Genomic DNA, 17,573 nt, shown 5'->3' on the forward strand with positions numbered 1-17,573 from the left:
ACACACCTGACTTCCTGCTATGCCTTCAACACACCCTATGCTGTTATGCCTCTGAGCCTTCGCACGTGTGTTCTCCCTGACCAGGATGGCTTGCTGCTCTTCTCTGCGTGGCTGCCTCTTCCCATCAAGTATTCCTTGAAAGCACCCCCCCTAATGAGGCTGGGTTAGGTGTCCCTCCTCTGGGTTCCCACAGAGTGCTGTACTCAACCACTATAATATATACCATCCTGTGCTGTAATTACATATTGTTTGCCCCCTCCCCCCCCACACTTAGTCTGTAAGAGCCTGGAAACCCGAAACTGTGTCTCAATGCTCACCGAATCTCCAGTATCCGGCACAAAGTGCCAGGGCACAAGGCACGTGTTTAACAAATGTTTGCTGACTGGGTAAATGAATAATGTCTTCCAGGGATAGGGTATCCAGTCCTCAAGACATGCTACCGCCACCTACTGGTACACTGTTGTAATACACTTAGGAATCTACACCAAGTTGTGGGGTCAGATGGTGCAGCGTCCAACCTGCACAACTGGCAGCCCTCGACTTGATTCTAACCTGGAACCCAGAGACTTTGTACTATGCCAATACCACCCAAGTCGCTCCAGCCTTCAAAGGCCTCACCTTCCCAGGAGAAACACTTGTTTTGCCCATCTGTGGGGTTTTTACTGCAGGGCCTGGCAGACAGACGCAAGGCTGAAGCTTAGGGTCAGGCGGTCCATCCCCCTGCCTGGCCAGGAGTCAGAAGTCTGTCTCCTGACAGGCCACACAGACTGCTGCCTCCTTGCCGGGGGCTCATTCAGGCTTGAGCTGCCTCTGAACAGTTCTGTCTGGCAGCGGGAAAGGTAGGGATGGTGTAGAATTCTAGATGCCTTGGGGGCTGGAGTTGCTGCCTCTGTAATTGCTCAGCCAGTTTGACCTCAGGTAAAATGGACAGCCCTGCTGTGCTGAGGACTCTGTCTCCCTAACACAGATCTCTTCCTGATGCCCTAATAATGTTTATTCTCATCACGACCTCCCCAAATATCCTGGCCAATCAGTCAAGTCCCTGGTCTTGGGAAGGAGGTGGGGGCAGCTCTTCATTCTACCAAGCTTCCATCTCTGTGGGTGGTCTCATATTTTACTGCCACATCAGAGGCACCAGGAAGGAGAATATTATAAAACTGGCGCTGCCTGGGGTGGGAAATCCCTATTTGGGGAGGCGGGATGTGGTGTGAGAGAAAGATTTATGAGCAGCGGGTACCTAGTCTTTCTCAGCTGCAGCAGGGCAGAAGGAAGAGGAGAATTAGCACAAACAGGATCCACCTGTGTCCAAGCAGCGCACTTCCCAATAAACCCGTCTGGGATGTAGAGTGGAGGTCTAGGCCTCGGCAATGCCCTTGCCAGGGAGGAGAGGTCAGGAACATTCTGTCTCAGGCACAGACACCTTCCCACAGGTCACCCCTGTTGGGGGAGGGGGAGAGGGCAGGGATGCAGGAATCCAGTGCCATTAAGGTATTTTCATGTTTCCAATGCAACACATCAGTTGCTCATTTGCAGCCTGGACTGAAGCAGGGGAGATGGACCACACAGGAGACCACTGAAGGTAGACACACACAAGGCTTTCCCACTTAGCAAGACAGGGAGAGTCACATGGCAGTTTGGATGAATGGAGATGTGGCCAAAGCAGGACCTTTGAACACAGAAGTCCAATTTAGAGATCCAATTCTAGCACCATGACTCACTCCCAGAATAGCTAACCCTCCTGGCCCCTTCCCACTGCCAGAGGGGACCCTCCATCATTGGAGGGTCCCCTCTGCATTTTAACTTGAGGGTTCCAGTGGGTTAAGAAAGGTCCCTTAAGAAAGGGACCCTCTGAGGGTAACAGGCCCCTTGTACCTGTATAGGGACCTCCTAGGAACTGAGACCTACTGGGGTCCCAAGCCACAGGATGTGACAAAGATCCTCTCATTGGCTCTGACAACAATAGGGAAGGGAGATTTTTGTGGATAGGTTGGGTCACAACTCACAGCATCTCTTCACTCCCTCATTTTATCACTATTTACTGAGGCCTGTATGGACTGGGCATCCTTCTAGACATGAAGGGAAAGGCTGATACAGTTTCAGCTCTTGTGGAGCTACCAATGCTCTTGGAAAAGTCCTAAAATGAAGCAGGTGAAAAAGAAATGATGAGTACTGTTGAGTGAGATGCACAGGGACAGAGAATACGCGTGGGGAGCAGGGGAGCTCTGACTTAGGTTGGCCAGGGAAGGCTTCTTTGGAAGACACTTAACACACTTTTATTAACCACCTACTATATGCCAGAGCCTGCGGGCTCTAAGGAAATAAGGATGAAGACAGCATAACCAGACGGAGAGACACATAAATGGATGATGACCACAAAGGGCATTAGCCCAAAGATTCAGGTCCAACCACAGAAGGGGACCCTAACCCAGTCCGAGAGCCAGGGTCTGCTTCCCTGGCGAGTGACCAGTTCAGTCACCAATCCATTCCCTATATGGTACCTATTCTTTGCCAGGGCCAAGGGCTTCGAAGATGAACGTGGGAGGGCCTGAATGCGTGTGTATGTGAGAAGAGAAAAGGGGAAACGACTTAGGTAGATTCTGTGGGTGCACGGGGAGGGTGATGAATTTTCCTGGGGCATATTCCTAAATGGGCAGGAAAAATGAGCAACAGGCGTGGGGCAGAAGGTCCAGACTCGCCTTGGCAGCTCTGGCACTGGCTGCGTGATTTTGGACAAGCCTCCACTTCCTCATCTTAGAACGGGGACAGGAAAATCTACTCACAGGGCTGTCATGAAGATTCCATGAGGATGCAGAGCTGAAGGCTGCGACACGTGCGCTGCTCACCTGTGGGCTATCAGGGTGGGGCTTTCCCTCTCCAGGTGGAAGGCTGTGTGGGCACTGCCAGCATTAGAGACAGACTTAGATCCTATTCAGCTCTATTTATTTCCTAGTGCTGCCTCAGAAAAAGTCAACTGTCCAGAGTCACAGTTTCATTTGTAAAAAGCAAGAACATTACTAAGTCTGCCACGGGGCTCCCATGGATGACATCCCTGACACATGGTAGGTGTTTAATGTTCATCGCTTTCCCTCCTGCCCTTCAACAGCATAGGTAGAGGGCTGAGGTCAGTTGCGGGTGTCCTGGGGGAAGAGACATGTCATTTTCTCTCTCCGAGAGGAAGAAGGTGGCAGTATCTTCCTTACCCTGAACGGAACTCCCGCTTCACATCTAGCATGATGGAAACCTGCATGGACGCTCCCTGACACAGGCCTTTAGGGTAAACAAAGTCATCAGTCACCCACTTACTGTGACTGCAGAGATGGGCTAGAATGTCATCTCCCAGTCCCTAGCCCTCCCCTCTCCAATGACACAACACTGGGTCTCCCTTATTTCCACAGATATCTGAAAGTCTGAAACTTTCATTCCACCAAGAGGGTTAACATTTAGAAGGCTAAACTGTTCCCTCAGCAAACATGTAATGAACTACTAAGAACCCAACCAGGGGAAGTTCCCATGGGAAAGGTAATACACTAGGTAATTCATACCAAGGTGTGAGTGAATGATACACAGTCATTTCAGAAAAGGGGGATGGATGGTACATAGAGGATGAGAAGATGAGGACCCCGAGAATACTGAGTGCACAGGAGAAGACCGAGAAGACTTATCTTCCCTCCCTCTTCCTTCTTCCCTCCCTCCACTTCTCCATCCATCCACTTCTCCATATATTCACACATCCTCCCATTCATCCCCTATCCATCCATCTGTCCATCCATCCACCCATCCATCCATCACCCATCCATCACCCACGTGGTCTACTATGTGCTCAGCACTGCGCCAGTCCCTAGGAAGTGCACTGAACAAAACAGCCTCTCTGCCGTCCTGGAACCTACAGTCTAGCCAGGAGACAGGCCCAGAAGAGGAGCTAGAATGCCTATTTGCCCTGACTCTTGTCTTCTTTGTCAGAAGTTGCCAACTGGCAAACCTCATGGAGTCCAAAGTCCTATTTTATTGGACTTAAATTGTATATTTCAATTTTGAAATAGAAAATTCATGTACAAAATTCAGACTCCTGGCTTCCTTTGAAAATCAACAATGGCAACATCAGGCCCTTATTCCCACACAGTATAAATCTGCTGAGTGGACCCCAGCTGCTGCCTTCAAAGGGGACATCAATTCTCACATCCAGCACAGTCCCCACTGCTCCCTGTCATCTTATTGAAGCTGAAACCAAGGGGCAGATACATTTTTCATAGAGCTTGTGCTGTTGTTTTCCTGATAGCAAGGAAACATTTCTCTGTGCTTATGCCTTTTCCTACCACCTGTCCCTTCACTCACCGACTGGCTTGTATCTGTGAGCAGCTGCACAGGCAACCCCTAATTTAACTAATTCCATTCTGAAGATGGCAATTAGCTTGGTGCAAATCTTCAGGAAACACACACCCCTGCCCTTCCTGCAAACCCAGGGTGGGAGGTGAGGAAAATGGACACGAAGCACCATCCCCTCGCTTGCCATCGCAGACAGCCTCCCTCCTGCTGGGGGAACACTCCCAGGCAGGCTTCCACAGGCCCCAGGAGAAGAGACGACCTGTAATGAGGCTGGCATCTGCCCAGGGACCTGCATCCCCCAGGGCAAGGCTGTGACCGGGCAGAGTGAAAATCTGTAGGAACAGGAACAGTTATTACCAAGAAAGCCCATGGCCTGTGAGGGACTCCTTCAAAAGAAGATCATTCAGAGGGCCTGAGAGAAAACCACATTTGGGAGGACCAGAAAAGACTCACAAGTTAAATTTTTGAACTTCTCAGAGGAAAATCAAGGCAAGAGCAGGAAAAGCGACTGATACACAAAGTCAGAGAGGACAAGATGAAAAGGTTCAGGCCCAAGAATCCTTTAAGGGCTTGTAGGCTGACCCTTCTGTAGTCTGAGCCTCCTCGGCATTACTCCTACCAAATGGCCAGCCCAGCTGTGCCTGAACACCTGCACATGATGGGGAGCTCACTCCCTCACCGGGCAGTCTGCTTGTCTTTGGCTGACTTTCCCATTCTGTATTTTGAGCTGAAATATGCCTCCCTCTTTGTTGGCCCCATTGGTCGCAGTTTTATCAGTAGGGAGCCACATGAAACAAGTCCTCCACTCGACTGTTTCTAAACTTGGCTGGCTCTATTATATTTTTAAAAATAGTTTCCCGAGCTCCCCTGTAGATACTCTGATTCAGTGGTTCTCGCGGGACATCTCACCCACTCTGACTTTCAGTAACACACCCCCATTGCCTTTGTACTGACAGAACCAAGCCCGTCTCTCGCACCGCCTTGGTGGTACCCTCCCCAGGACACGCTGTGGAACCGGCCAGCTTTCTTCTTCCCCTGGAATTTGATTTTTGAGCAGAGAGGCACAAGGCTGGAAGGAAACAAGTGCCTTCCCCAGAGACTGTCCACAAGTCCCTGCCTCCTAGATCCTGGCAGAGCCCTGGGTCTTGACCTCTCCATATTTTCTTTTGGTTCTATGAGGCTCCCACATATTCCAATAAATCGCCATTTTGCCCGAGTCAGCCAGAGGCTATTTCTTTTTCTCACAAACAACTCTGTCCAATACAGAAGAGGCCTGGGAGTCTGAATGCCATTCTGATGGAAGCAGTCTCTCGGGCCCGCGATCTCAGCCCAGTGTCATTTTTCGACTTAGGAGGAAACTGAGGCTGGGAGGAAACGGGCTCCCTTGAGATCCCATTGCATCCGCAGGGAAGGGAGAAATTAGGAATGAACAGCATCCATCAGATCTTTTCCCATATCCCCTTCTGCGCAGAGACATTTCCCCCAGATTTCCTAGCCCCAGTTTCAGAGGGTGAAGACTCCTCCAGGGTGGGAGAGACAACTCTTCACTGTTTTCCCCTCCCTCCCCCTCTCCCTGCAGAGCTGGGGTAGGAAGCAGCCGGGGCACCAGGCCTCTGGATTGGATGGCTCAAAGACCTCACGGAGAGAGGTCAGCACTTGAAAAATTCCTCAAGTCAAAGGGCTTGGGGCTTGGGTGCCACACAAGGCCCTCACTGTGTGTGCACATTGTCTGCCTGATAAAAGGGGCTGGGCCTGGGAAAAAGGGAGCCTGTCTCCAGGCAACGGGGCAGGCTGCTGGGGAATGCCCAGGGCCCCTCCCCACCCCCAGGCACCAGGGCCAGGCCTTAGTGGTGGGGGGAGGGATAGGGGATGCCCAGGGTGGGAAGGAAGAGTCCAGAAGTCCAGCACCACTCCAGGTGAGGCTGCCTGGCCAGTGCGAGGCAGTAAAAGAAGTGAGGGGGATGTGACTTTAGGCCTTTCCTAGCTCGTTCTCCCAGACACCCCTGCATCTGCCTACAGGAAACAGACAGGGCCTGTTCTCATTCAAGGAGTCTAGGGGTAGCAAAGTGGTGGGGGGAGGCATAAGGATTGTGTTCCCCAGAGCCAACTGTCTTCAACAGAGAGGTGTGTGTCTCAGCTTGGGCCGCCCAACCAACTCCAGGAGGAGGCAACCGACTCCAGCCCCCATGTCTCATCTTCAGAGGGGCGTGTCTGCCAGCCTCCCAACATCCAGACACCCCTCCTCCAGGGCTTCTGGAAGAGAGCCCTCAAGCAGATCCAGCTGAACTGAGAGAAGCATGCCAAGTGGCTTCCTTCTGCCTGGCTCCCAAAGCTATTTTATTCACCAGCAATTAGTAATTGCAATTAATTGTTAATAACAGTTACCATTTCAGTGTCTGTTTCGACAGGCTAAGCCCTGTACCAGCCCCACCTATGTCACCTCTAACCTTTTCAATAACCCTTCACAGAAGACAGGGCATGGTCCTGCCTTACAGCTAAGGAATGCAAGGTCTGGAGGTCAGACTTGCTGAAGGTCACTAAGGGAGAGAAAGGATGGGGACCCAGGCAGTCTGCCTTGAGACTGTCTGCTCCGGTTTGCTCCCTCTCTGCAGATGACTGACAGTCCTCAGTCCTCCTCAAAGGCAGGAAAAGCTGCTCTCTGAAAACAGGGTCATTTGTGGGGCCTGGCTTGGCTCCCCAAACAAGAAGCAAGGAAACCCAAAGGCCAGGCTGTCACTGGGCCAGTGTTAGCCAGGCTGGGCACTGTGTCTCGCTGCTGTCCCCATACATGGGGGACCAGATAAAATATAGGACAGCCCGTTGAATTCGTATTCCAGATAAACGAGAAATAATTTTGTAGAGTCTGCACCAAATATTGTACAGGACATACTTATACTCGTTCATCTAAGTACTCACTGGGCATTCTATAGTTTTATTTGCTAAATATGGCAACTCTACCCCCAAGCCACTGCCGGTGACTCCAGCTCTGAGTTCAAACCCTCCGCAGGTGGCCTAGGGAGAAGCAGAATATCCTGGTCACCATGGGGCCAGTTAGACTCACTACAAGGCTTCAAGGTGGCGCCAAGGCGCCCTGCGGTCCTCACGCCCCCGAGGTGGAGACTGGAGCCTTTGGGTTATCAGCTTGGCGCGGAGGAGGGGGACCCTCAGGTAAGGTTCCTGGACTCTAGAGCAGCTGAGTATTCTATGAGGAAGACTCTCCCCCAGGGCATTCTCAATCCTGGACTTTCCTGTAACGATAAGAGCTTTAGCAAGAGCATCCACTTACTCATTAAGGTAAGATGGAGGACACTGTGGTTAATCAAGGTGTAACCTCTTACACGGAGGGGCAAAGTCTGCCTCTCGGAGCTTACATGTCCTAGTGCAAGACCATGTCACAGGTGAGCAAATCGGACATCCTGAAAAACACCCGCGAGGGAAAACAGCAAAGAGCTCTCACTGGAGCTCCATAACACCCCCATCAGCTGAGTAATATGTGGTGAAGGCAGTGGCATTATGGCCCCCACTTTATAGATGAGGAAACTGAGGCATGTTAAAGGAGAAGCAGCTTGGCCAAGACCAGGAGCAGGTGAATGGCAGGGTTGGGATTTCAACCCCAACCTGCCACCTGAGAGCTCTAAGCTTGCTGCATTTTATCTTCTCTCCCATTTGAACTCTCTGGGGAAACATGTCTGACATGTGTTAGGAAGTCCCATCTTTCACCTGAAAGCACAGGGGAAAAGGAACAGAGAGACCCTGTCATGTTCCCTTGGTGATTTATAAAGACGCAATAGTATCAGGGCAATTTCTACAAAGGGGCCAGGTTCCAAACCTGAGCTCCCAAGTGTCTGGATGGCTACAGCCACCCCCTTGTCCCTGGCACTTTAACATCCCGACCACCCAAGGGCCACAGAAGGATGGGGCTGCCTGCCTCGAGGCGGGATGCTTTCCTCTGAGGGGAGGTCACCAGGACCCTGTGCTTGGCTGCTGGCTATAACAGAGTCCTGCCACCTCGTGCCCTTCCAGATCTCAGATGCCCGCATATGCAGGTGTGAGGGGCTTGGTGTGCCAGTGCCCTCTCATGCAGCGCGGGGCCTGCTCTCAGGGGACAGTGTGAAGAATGACAGGGCTGTGCAGCACGGTCTGTGCTGGATCCCATATGCCACTGGCATCCCTTTTGATTTGGGCTCACAGTCTCCTTATTTATAAAATGAGAACAGGAATCACACCCCTTACAGTCAGCTACTGGGAGGGCTAGAGGATCGATGAAAACCATCTACACAGTGCTAGTCGTGGAAAGGGCACAAATGTTCACCGCATGGCAGTGATGAAGCCATGACACCATCCTCAGAGAGTTCATGTTTACTCATCTATGTGGTCGTTCATTTCTCAACCTAGACGTTGGGCATCTACCTCGTGCCAAACACCGAAGCCCCGAACAGAGGTGGGCAGGAGGCCATCAGAAATGCCTTGTAAGAAGTTCGTCTCCTTCAAGTACCAGACCAGCCACTTTCCTGTTCTGGTTCCTTGAGCAGGTGTGTGATCTCTCTATGCTCTGCTTCCTCACCTGTGAAACGCACTCCCCACCCGCCCCCGGAAGTGCTGAGCAGTGGTCATGCTGGCAAAAGTTAACAGCCGGCTCTATGGTGAGACCTGAAAGCCCTGGTTTGTAGCATTTGCCAATTTCTGTGGTGTAAACACTGTCGGCGGGGCCACTGTGACTTTCTGTTGGACTGAGTAGGAGATGAGAGAGAGAAAAGGGGGATCTAAGAATGCCACCAAGGTCACCCCATGGTTTCACTGTCATACCTTTATTCATCATTACCAATAATGCATCACGCTCCAAAATCAATCATTCAATCAACAGACATTTCCTAATGATACAAGACAGCACCTAGCAGTAGGGGGGTGGGTGGTGGTGGTGGTGGTGGTGGAGACACCAATTCCCGTACAGGGTGGTATCTCTGGGTGACCCTAGGAATGCACGAGTGCAGCCTGTCTGTAGGCTGGAAGGATGGTAGTTTAGGGTGTTTCAAACCAAGAATCTTCTTTTCATTTCCTCCCCAACCAATACAACAGAAAAAAAAGAAATCATTGGGAAAGGCGGAGAATAAAAGGAAAGGTAACAATAGATCATTGTTGAAAAGGAATAGCAGACGTTCTAGGAACAGAGCCTTCGGTGAGGTAAGAGGAAAAAGGAGTTCCAGAGGCCCTGGAGGGAGGGCCCTGGGGGCACAGGCTCGGCTGCTGCTCTGCCCCCTTCCCCCCTTACACCCTCACCAACCCCATCCAGGCTCCTGGTTGTGAGCAATCTTTTTTGGTCTTTTGTTTCTTTGTTTTTGTCATGATTAATGTTTTGATTATGAAAATCAAAGGTGGGGTTCTCATACATTCTGTGGGCAATAATAAAAACTTTTGTCTATTTTTTAAACAATCTCAAATATCTGCCTTACAGTTACTCTAGCATACTGGAAAATCAAGAGCCAAGATTTTACAGATAGGTGAGTAAAAACAGAAACCACTCAACTGCGTGTACTTTATTGCCAACTCCTAAGGTAAGGTGAATCTCAGGTCCCATAATGCCCATGAAAAGTCATCCTGGCTGGACCAGGGTGCGGCAACAACAGATGCTAATTGAACACTTAGGGTGTGTTGAGCACCAGGGATGTAAAGAAGAATAAGACACTGGCCTTGTTCTTGCAGGAGAGACAGCCACCGAACAGCCAATTATAACACCATGTGCTGTGGGCAGTAATGGCACAATGAGGTATGTGTTAGGTTATATAGGGAGGTGGTTGTTAGCACTGATGGCAGGGTGGGGCGTGTCAGGGAAGACTTCATGGAAGAAGTGACACCTGACCAGGCTTTTAAGGATGAAAGAAAACTGGCCAAGTGAACAAGATACAGGAGGGTATTTCAGGTAGCAGAGAACAGACTATACTAAGGCAAAAAAGGCAATGTTTGAGAAGTATAAGTTGTTTGCTATTTCTTTGGAATAAGCAGCAAGGCAGGAAGTAGAATTACATAACTAGAGGGAGGGCAGTCAAGCTTAGGACTTTGAATTTGAACTTGAGGGCAATGATGCACCACCATGGGATTATAAAAACGGATGCACAGAGGGTATGGGAGCACACTGATCAGATGTGTGTTTCAGAAAGACTATAACTTGGTAGCAACATGGAAGGTAACCAGGTGAGGCCTGAGCCTAGTGAAGCTGCTGGAAAATTCTAGGTAAGAGAATCAGCTGAGTGATGGCAGGCTGCAGAAAACTGAGCTTGAAATCCATGTCTTTTATTTCTCCTTTCTCTTTGGTTTTCAAGACTGATCGTCCCTCATCCCAGAGGGCAGCATCAACTTTAGTTCAGACCTACTCCTGATCCTGACCTTGGGGGGTGGTGGGTGAAGGGGGTGCTGGTCCAAAACTCCCCAAACACCGTTGCCCTAGCTGGGCTTACCTCCAAGGGAAATCCCAGAGTGGTAGGACCTTAAAATGCTGAACCACGAGTCCTTCTTCCCAGCAAAGTTGGCTTTGGGACCCTCTATTTCCACTCAGAAGATGAAAAGTCCTTTTCCGCAGGTCACTGGCCAGGTATCAGAGTGTCCTTGGGAGCCCTGGCTGGTTCACAGAGTCTGGGAGTTGTGATCTCCCTACCAGGAGGGAAAAAGTGCGGGGTTCCTGCAACTCCCTTGCCTGCAAGGACACCAGACTGCAGGAAGGCCCAGGTTGGGGATAGGAAAGACAGAGGACCTGGGGCTGAGAAGGGAGAAAAGGGAGCAGCCTTGTTCCCGGTGGGTTCCCTCTGGGTCCAGACAGTGGAACATCTCCCCCCTCATTATCATCTCAAAGAGGGAAGAAAGGCGCTGGGTGAGCTGGCTTTCCCTCTTTAACTACTTTTTTCCTCTTGGGAGACAGTCCCACAATGAAGGAGAGGCTGGGCAGGGGCCTGACAAAGGCAGCCGGGTGCTCTGCCAAAGCCGTCCAGGGACAGTGGGGCTGGCCCGCCACCTGCTGGCCGCTCCTGGAAGCAGGGATAGGAATCTGCAGGGGAAGGATCAGGAGGATTCTGAGATGCCAGCATTCGTTAGGAGAAAGTTGGGAATGTAACTGAGATTGTGAGAGGTTAGGAAATTTGCAAAGAATGTAAAATGGAGTTCTGAATAAGAAGCTGATGTGCCTGCAGGCAGGAAGATTCTATCACAAACATCCCATGAATGCAGAGCCAACTCCCAGGTAAGTGAATGAGTCTCAGCTTCCCACTTCTTTTTTACCCACTGAGGAGCAAGCAAAAAGACTGCTGTTCTCAAGACCTGATTAAAATGTGGGTATATGAACATGACTGAAATACACTGGGAGAAATTCCTCTAGCCAATATTGTGTCCCCCAGTGAGCAAAGCCTAAAATTCACACATTGGCCATGGCTGTGGTTGCAGAGATTGAAGACCAGAGTCGAAATACAAAGGCTCCCGGGCTGAGGCCATTCATTGTATTTCAACCTCCTTCGTTATGCCCCGACACTATACTGCATGTCATATGGGCACCGAGAGGACAGAGATCAGTAAGACCCAACTTTGTCACCCAGGAGCTAGCAGGGAAGAGTGACCAGCAGAAAACCCCAGCACACTAGGGAAACCCTAATCCACTCTGCCCAATATGGGCATGAAGAGATTAAACAGGCAAGCCTATGCAGGCCTGCTGTCAAAATGACGAATGTGGCACAGAAGGTCACAATAGTCTATGGTAATAATGTACACTTACTGTCTACCAGCACTTTTATATTAACTCAGGTTTAATCCTATTCACACTTATTAACTCTGCAAGGCAGGTATTATTATTATTCCCTTTTGGGTATAGTAACTTGCACATGTCATCCAGGTACAATGGCTTAGAAATTGGATTTGAACCCAGAGAGCCTAGCTCTGAAGTCTGTGTGTTTAACCACCGCACCATGCTGCCATTTATTATCTCATCCTCCACCGAGGAAGTAACTTTCCTGACACAGGTTTTTAAGTGCCTACCCATCACCAAATCATGGCAAACCCTGACTAAACCAGGGATAACACAGTCAGCAGAGAACACTCAAAATCAAGGTCAGGCACTGGGTTAAGGAGAAACAGAGGACTGGCAAACACCACGCAGGCATGCTGATTCCCGGGTGGACTGCCAGCAGGATTGCACAGGCAAGAGTCCCTGGGGGCAACGTCTCTGCAGAAATCATCCCCTAAACTCAGAACCTAAAGATGCTGGTTTACATAAGCCCATAGGCAGAGATGAACAAGGCTTCCTGGTAACAACCCTTAAGCAAGCAGACAGTGCAGACTTGATCAGAGCAGAGGCCATGCACAGGAACACACTGCTAGAGATGAAGTGATTTCTTGGCAGGAAAGTAAAGATTGACATCTGAACCTGTTTAAGATGCTTTAATGATGACTGTATTGTATGTGTATTTTACACTATAAATGTCTTCCACTCGATCACTCCCAACCTGAGTTACCTTCTCAAGGAATGAATGTAAGTGCACACACGCATGTTACCGTAGACTATCAGTGCACCTGGCGTGCTTCGCAAACTGGATGCATTAATTAATTCATTTAGTGCGTATTTACTGGGTGCCTACTATATGGCAGCCTTTGGCGACACAGGCCTGCAACCTTGCTCTCCAGCCCCCAAGGCCTCCCTTGCATGGGTCGACTGTCAGAACTGCCCTGGGTGGGGAGCTGCCACATCTCTGAGTTTGCGCTCACTTCCTGGATTGCAGATTCTGTAAATAGTGATATTTATCACCTGCCTCTACCAAAAATGTGGAGTGAAGACATACTCTCCAACTGCAGCTCCATGTGAGAAGGGTCTGTTCACCACTTACCTGAGCACCTAAGGCTGTGTCTTGCACTTACCTGGTGCTCAGTAACTACCTGGGGAACAAAGCTGGCAATGACTTTGACACGCTTCTCAGGTCTCCACCCTGGGGAGCTTACCATGGAAAGAGGCTGGAAAGCATGTCACTTCTGTCCACCTTCAGTGTTGAAAGGCCAGACTACCAGTATATGTAAGAGCTGAGATGCAAACTCAGGCACCCTGGTCCCAAGGGTTTTATTAAGGGCTGTGGACCTCTGTGGGTTTCTTTTAACCTCACAGAAATCTCATTTAATGACAGTGGGTGGCAGGGGAGGGGAAGGATGCATAAGGCTGAGGAGGTTAAGTAACTGTTTCAGATCTTAAAATTTTTCCTATTTTTAGAAAGGTAAGATGGTGCATATACAATATATTATGCATTATATAACACTTCCAGTTGGCTCCGGGCAGCACCCCACATCAAACGCATTAAATGTTTGCAGTAGCCCTGGCTGGGTGGCTCAGTTACTTCGAGCATCCTACTGTACACCAGAAGGTTATAGGTTCAATCCCCAGTCAGGGCATGTAAGGGAGGCAACTGGTCCATATTGCCTCATCAATGTTTCTTTCTCTTTCTCCCCCCTCTCCCCAACCACCTTCCTCCCTTTCTCAAATCAATAAATATATCCTCAAGTGAGGATTAAAAAAAAATGTTTGGAACAAATCCTATGACCAAGCACAGTAAGTGGTATAATGAAGACTAGTATGGTCTCACTTCCTTTTGATCAGCCTTGGCTATCAAATGGATAACAACATTTTTTAGTTTTTAGAGCTTCTGGGATTTGCAGGTGACAGAGCGTGGACCAAAGACAAAGTAGGTGCCATGCACCTGGTACGATGTCACCACTTGGCAATTGTTAGTTTCCCCTGCTCCAGCCAGTCTCCACACCACCCAGCCGTGTATAATGCTCCCCACCCCACAAGAGTTAGATGAGCCCCATTTCCTCTCTTGCCCCCAGCTGGGGGAGCCTGCAATTCCCGCTTACCAGTCTGTGTGGGCATCATCGATCACCAACAGGATCCTGGGCCTTTGAACAACAGGTGTGGAGGGACCCAGAGGCTCCATCAGCCCTGAGGGGGCCTGCGAAGTCTGCTTCATGGCACTGGAGAAGGAACTGAAAAGGCTGGATCCTGGAGAGGAGAAGGAGGCTGCCAGGGGCTGGGGGTGCCTCCGCTCCATGGCGGGGGAAGCAGGCGAGCTGGTGGAGGTGTCTGGGCGCTGCAGGTCTGTCATGTAGCCATTGGGCAGGTTGGCCACGAAGCTGCTGTCAGACAGGCGTCGCCGCAGGAAATTCATGGCTGCAGGTGGACGAGATGGCTTGTTCTTCCTCAGACTGGTCTTAGGTGAGGCCCAGAACACCAGGCTGCCAGGAGACGGAGTAGTGGGGTCTCGGAGCAGAGGAGCCTGGGGGATCCTGCACAAGTCGGCTTCAGCGGTCTCTGTTGACGGGTGGAAATGAGTCAACACACACGTTAGTGGAAACCGCCTCCACCCCTGAGGAGCAGATAGGCACCTTCCTGCCCTGATGCTGGGGGCAACGGAAAGTGGGACATTCTTTTGAAAAAGAATTTGGCAGCATGTAATTAGAGCCCACCCTTTTAACCTACAATTTCTATTTTCTAGAATTCTAGCCCAAGAAAGGACTCTGAGTTCCAGAGGAAGCCTCCTGCACAAACGTATTTACCACAGGGTTATGTGCACGAGCAAATGCTGAAAAGGGTCTCAGTGTTCGGTCACAGCGTGATTGAACACATACACCACAGCACAATTACTCAGGGAAGCCTTTTGCGGCTGTTTTTAAAGGTACAGATAAAGGGATGTTAGTAGCAAAAATGTTATGTTGTAAATAAAAAGATCAAGACACAAGATTATAGGTACAGAATGACTGCAATCACATAAAGTTTCAAATAACAAATGATGGAAAGACAATATATCAGAATGTTAATGTTAACAGTGGTTATGTTTGGGCCGTGCAATTATATGGCTTTTCCCCACCACCTGCCTTTGTATGCACTGGTATAGCTTTATTATCAACCCTCAGAAAGTTTTTTGGGGCCCCTCTCTGGTCAATCCACACATCCTCATAGGCAAACAGTCTTCTGATGTCTGTTACTAGATATTAATTTTACCTATTCTTGAACTTCATATAAATGTAATCACATGTATTATTTTTTTGTGCCTGACGTCGTTCCCTCAACCCAATGGTTTGGAGACTCAGCTATGCTGTGCGTATCAACAGACGTTCTGTTTTTCATCCCGCTGAGAAACAGCCCACTGGATGAATAACCCAAATCGTGACTGCATTCTCTTGTTGATGGACGCATGAAATGTTTCCAGTTTGGGGGAACTGTGAATAGAATTGTTACACAGATTTTTTTTTTAATTTAAGTATTTTTGTGTGACGAGAGAGAGTAAGAGGCTTTTCTTCGGCAAAATACAAATGCAGAAGTTAATTTGTTAGGTTCTAGGGTAGGCATACATTTAACTTTATAAGAAACTGCCAAAAAATTTCCCACAGTGGTTGTACTATTTTGCACACTTCATTTGAGAGTTCCAGTGCTCCACACCCTTATCAACTCTTGGTTGTTATTAGTCTTTTTAGTCTTAGCCATTCTGATGGGTGTAAAATAGTACCTCATTGCATTTTTAATTTATTTTCTCTGATACCTAATGAGGTTGAACAAGGTTCATGGGTTTCCTAGCCATTGATACATCTTGTTTTGTGAAGTGACTGTTTAAGTCTTTGGCCCATTTTAAACAGGTAGACTGTTCATATTTTTATTATTTATTTGTAGGAGTTCTTTATACATTCTGGATATAAGTCTTTTGTCAGGTATGTATATTTTCAATACTGTCTGTTAGTCTTTTGCTTACCATTTTACTTCCTTTATGAGTAGGATTTTGACAGAATAAAATAACTCTTAGACAAAGTGAACTGTTACTTGAGATAAAAACATCCCAATGAGAAGAAATTATACCATGAGACCGTACTTCCATATTTTGGTTATTAGGAATATTTTATATATAAATACAAATATACATGCATATGTATACATATTTATAAGTACATGCGTAAAATCTGTTACATATATCTGCAGACATTTTGTTAACAAATTTTAAATTTTTATGAAGTCCAGTTTACCATTTTTTTAGGGTTAGGCCTTTTATGTCTTCTCTTTAAAATCTTTGCCAACCCCAACATGATGATGAGTTTGTCCTCAAATTTCTTATAGTAGCTTTAGAGTTTTAGCTTTTCTGTTTAGGTCTATAATCCATCCAAACTTGATTTCAGAGTGGTATGAGGTGAGGGTTACTTATTCAGTTTTCCGGAGCTGTTTATGAAGGTATTTTTGTGCAGTGAATTTGGTAGCTTTGCTGACACCAATGGACTGTATACATACACACACACATATTATATATATATACATATATAATATAATATACGGGTCTATTTAATTATATAATCAATATATAATTCTATAATAGATTATATAATATATAATTCTATAATAGATTATATAATAATCTAGTAATCTATTATGCTAAATTAATAGATTATGTAATTATGCAAAATTATATAATTTGTATATATTATATACATATGGGTCTATTTCTGGACTCTTTATTATGCTCCATTGATGTTTGCTATCTTTATACCACCTTGATATAAAAGTCCTAAAATCAGGTACAGTGAGTCTTCCTACTTGCATTTTCTTTCCCAAGATTGTTTTGGGAGTTCTACTTCTTATTTTTGAATGCATTTTAAAGTCAACTTGAATGAAAAAGTCTGATAGAATATTGTTTGAGATTACATAAAATTTCTAGCTCAGTTTGGATAAAACTGACTTCTCAATGATCTTGAATTTTCCACTTCATAAACATGGTAGAGTTCTCCAATTATTAATTCCTTAGTTTCTCTCAAAAATGTTATATGACTTTCAATATAGAGGTGTTGCACATGTTTTGTTAAATTGATTTCTAAGGATTTCTTAGGGGGGATGATATTTTAAAACTGTTCTATTTCATTTTCCATTTATTTGTTGCTAATACAATGTATTTGCCAATTATTGTCAACATATTGACCTGATAAGTTCAATTATTGTTTCTAGTCGTTGTTTACCAATTACTTAAGATTTTCTATTTAAATAAGCATGTCATCTACAAATAGAGACATCTTTATTTCTCCCTTTCCAATTACAATGCCCTTTAGGTCTTTCCCTCTTCCTATTACAATAGCTAGGACCACTCCACTGCTGAACAGAAATGAAAACAGAGGCCTTACTTTGTTCCCAACCTTATGGGGAAAATGTTCAATATCTGACATTTCAGTAGCTGTAAGTTTTCTGTAAATGCACTTTATCA

General features: G+C 47.5%; 1 protein-coding gene across 2 annotated transcripts in view; it reads right to left on the reverse strand.

Annotated features, from left to right (window-relative positions):
* The window catches only part of SYN3 (synapsin III), a 408,941-nt gene that overhangs the window by 363,705 nt on the left and 27,663 nt on the right, over positions 1-17,573 (reverse strand). For both annotated transcript variants that reach the window (XM_045187147.2, XM_053922017.2), the window contains one exon: positions 14,197-14,650. In XM_045187147.2, coding sequence (XP_045043082.2) covers positions 14,197-14,507 — 311 coding nt within the window. In that variant the 5' untranslated portion in view covers positions 14,508-14,650. The remainder of the gene's footprint in view (positions 1-14,196; positions 14,651-17,573) is intronic.

This window comes from Desmodus rotundus, chromosome 3 (assembly GCF_022682495.2).
Source record: "Desmodus rotundus isolate HL8 chromosome 3, HLdesRot8A.1, whole genome shotgun sequence".
Lineage (NCBI taxonomy): Eukaryota > Metazoa > Chordata > Mammalia > Chiroptera > Phyllostomidae > Desmodus > Desmodus rotundus.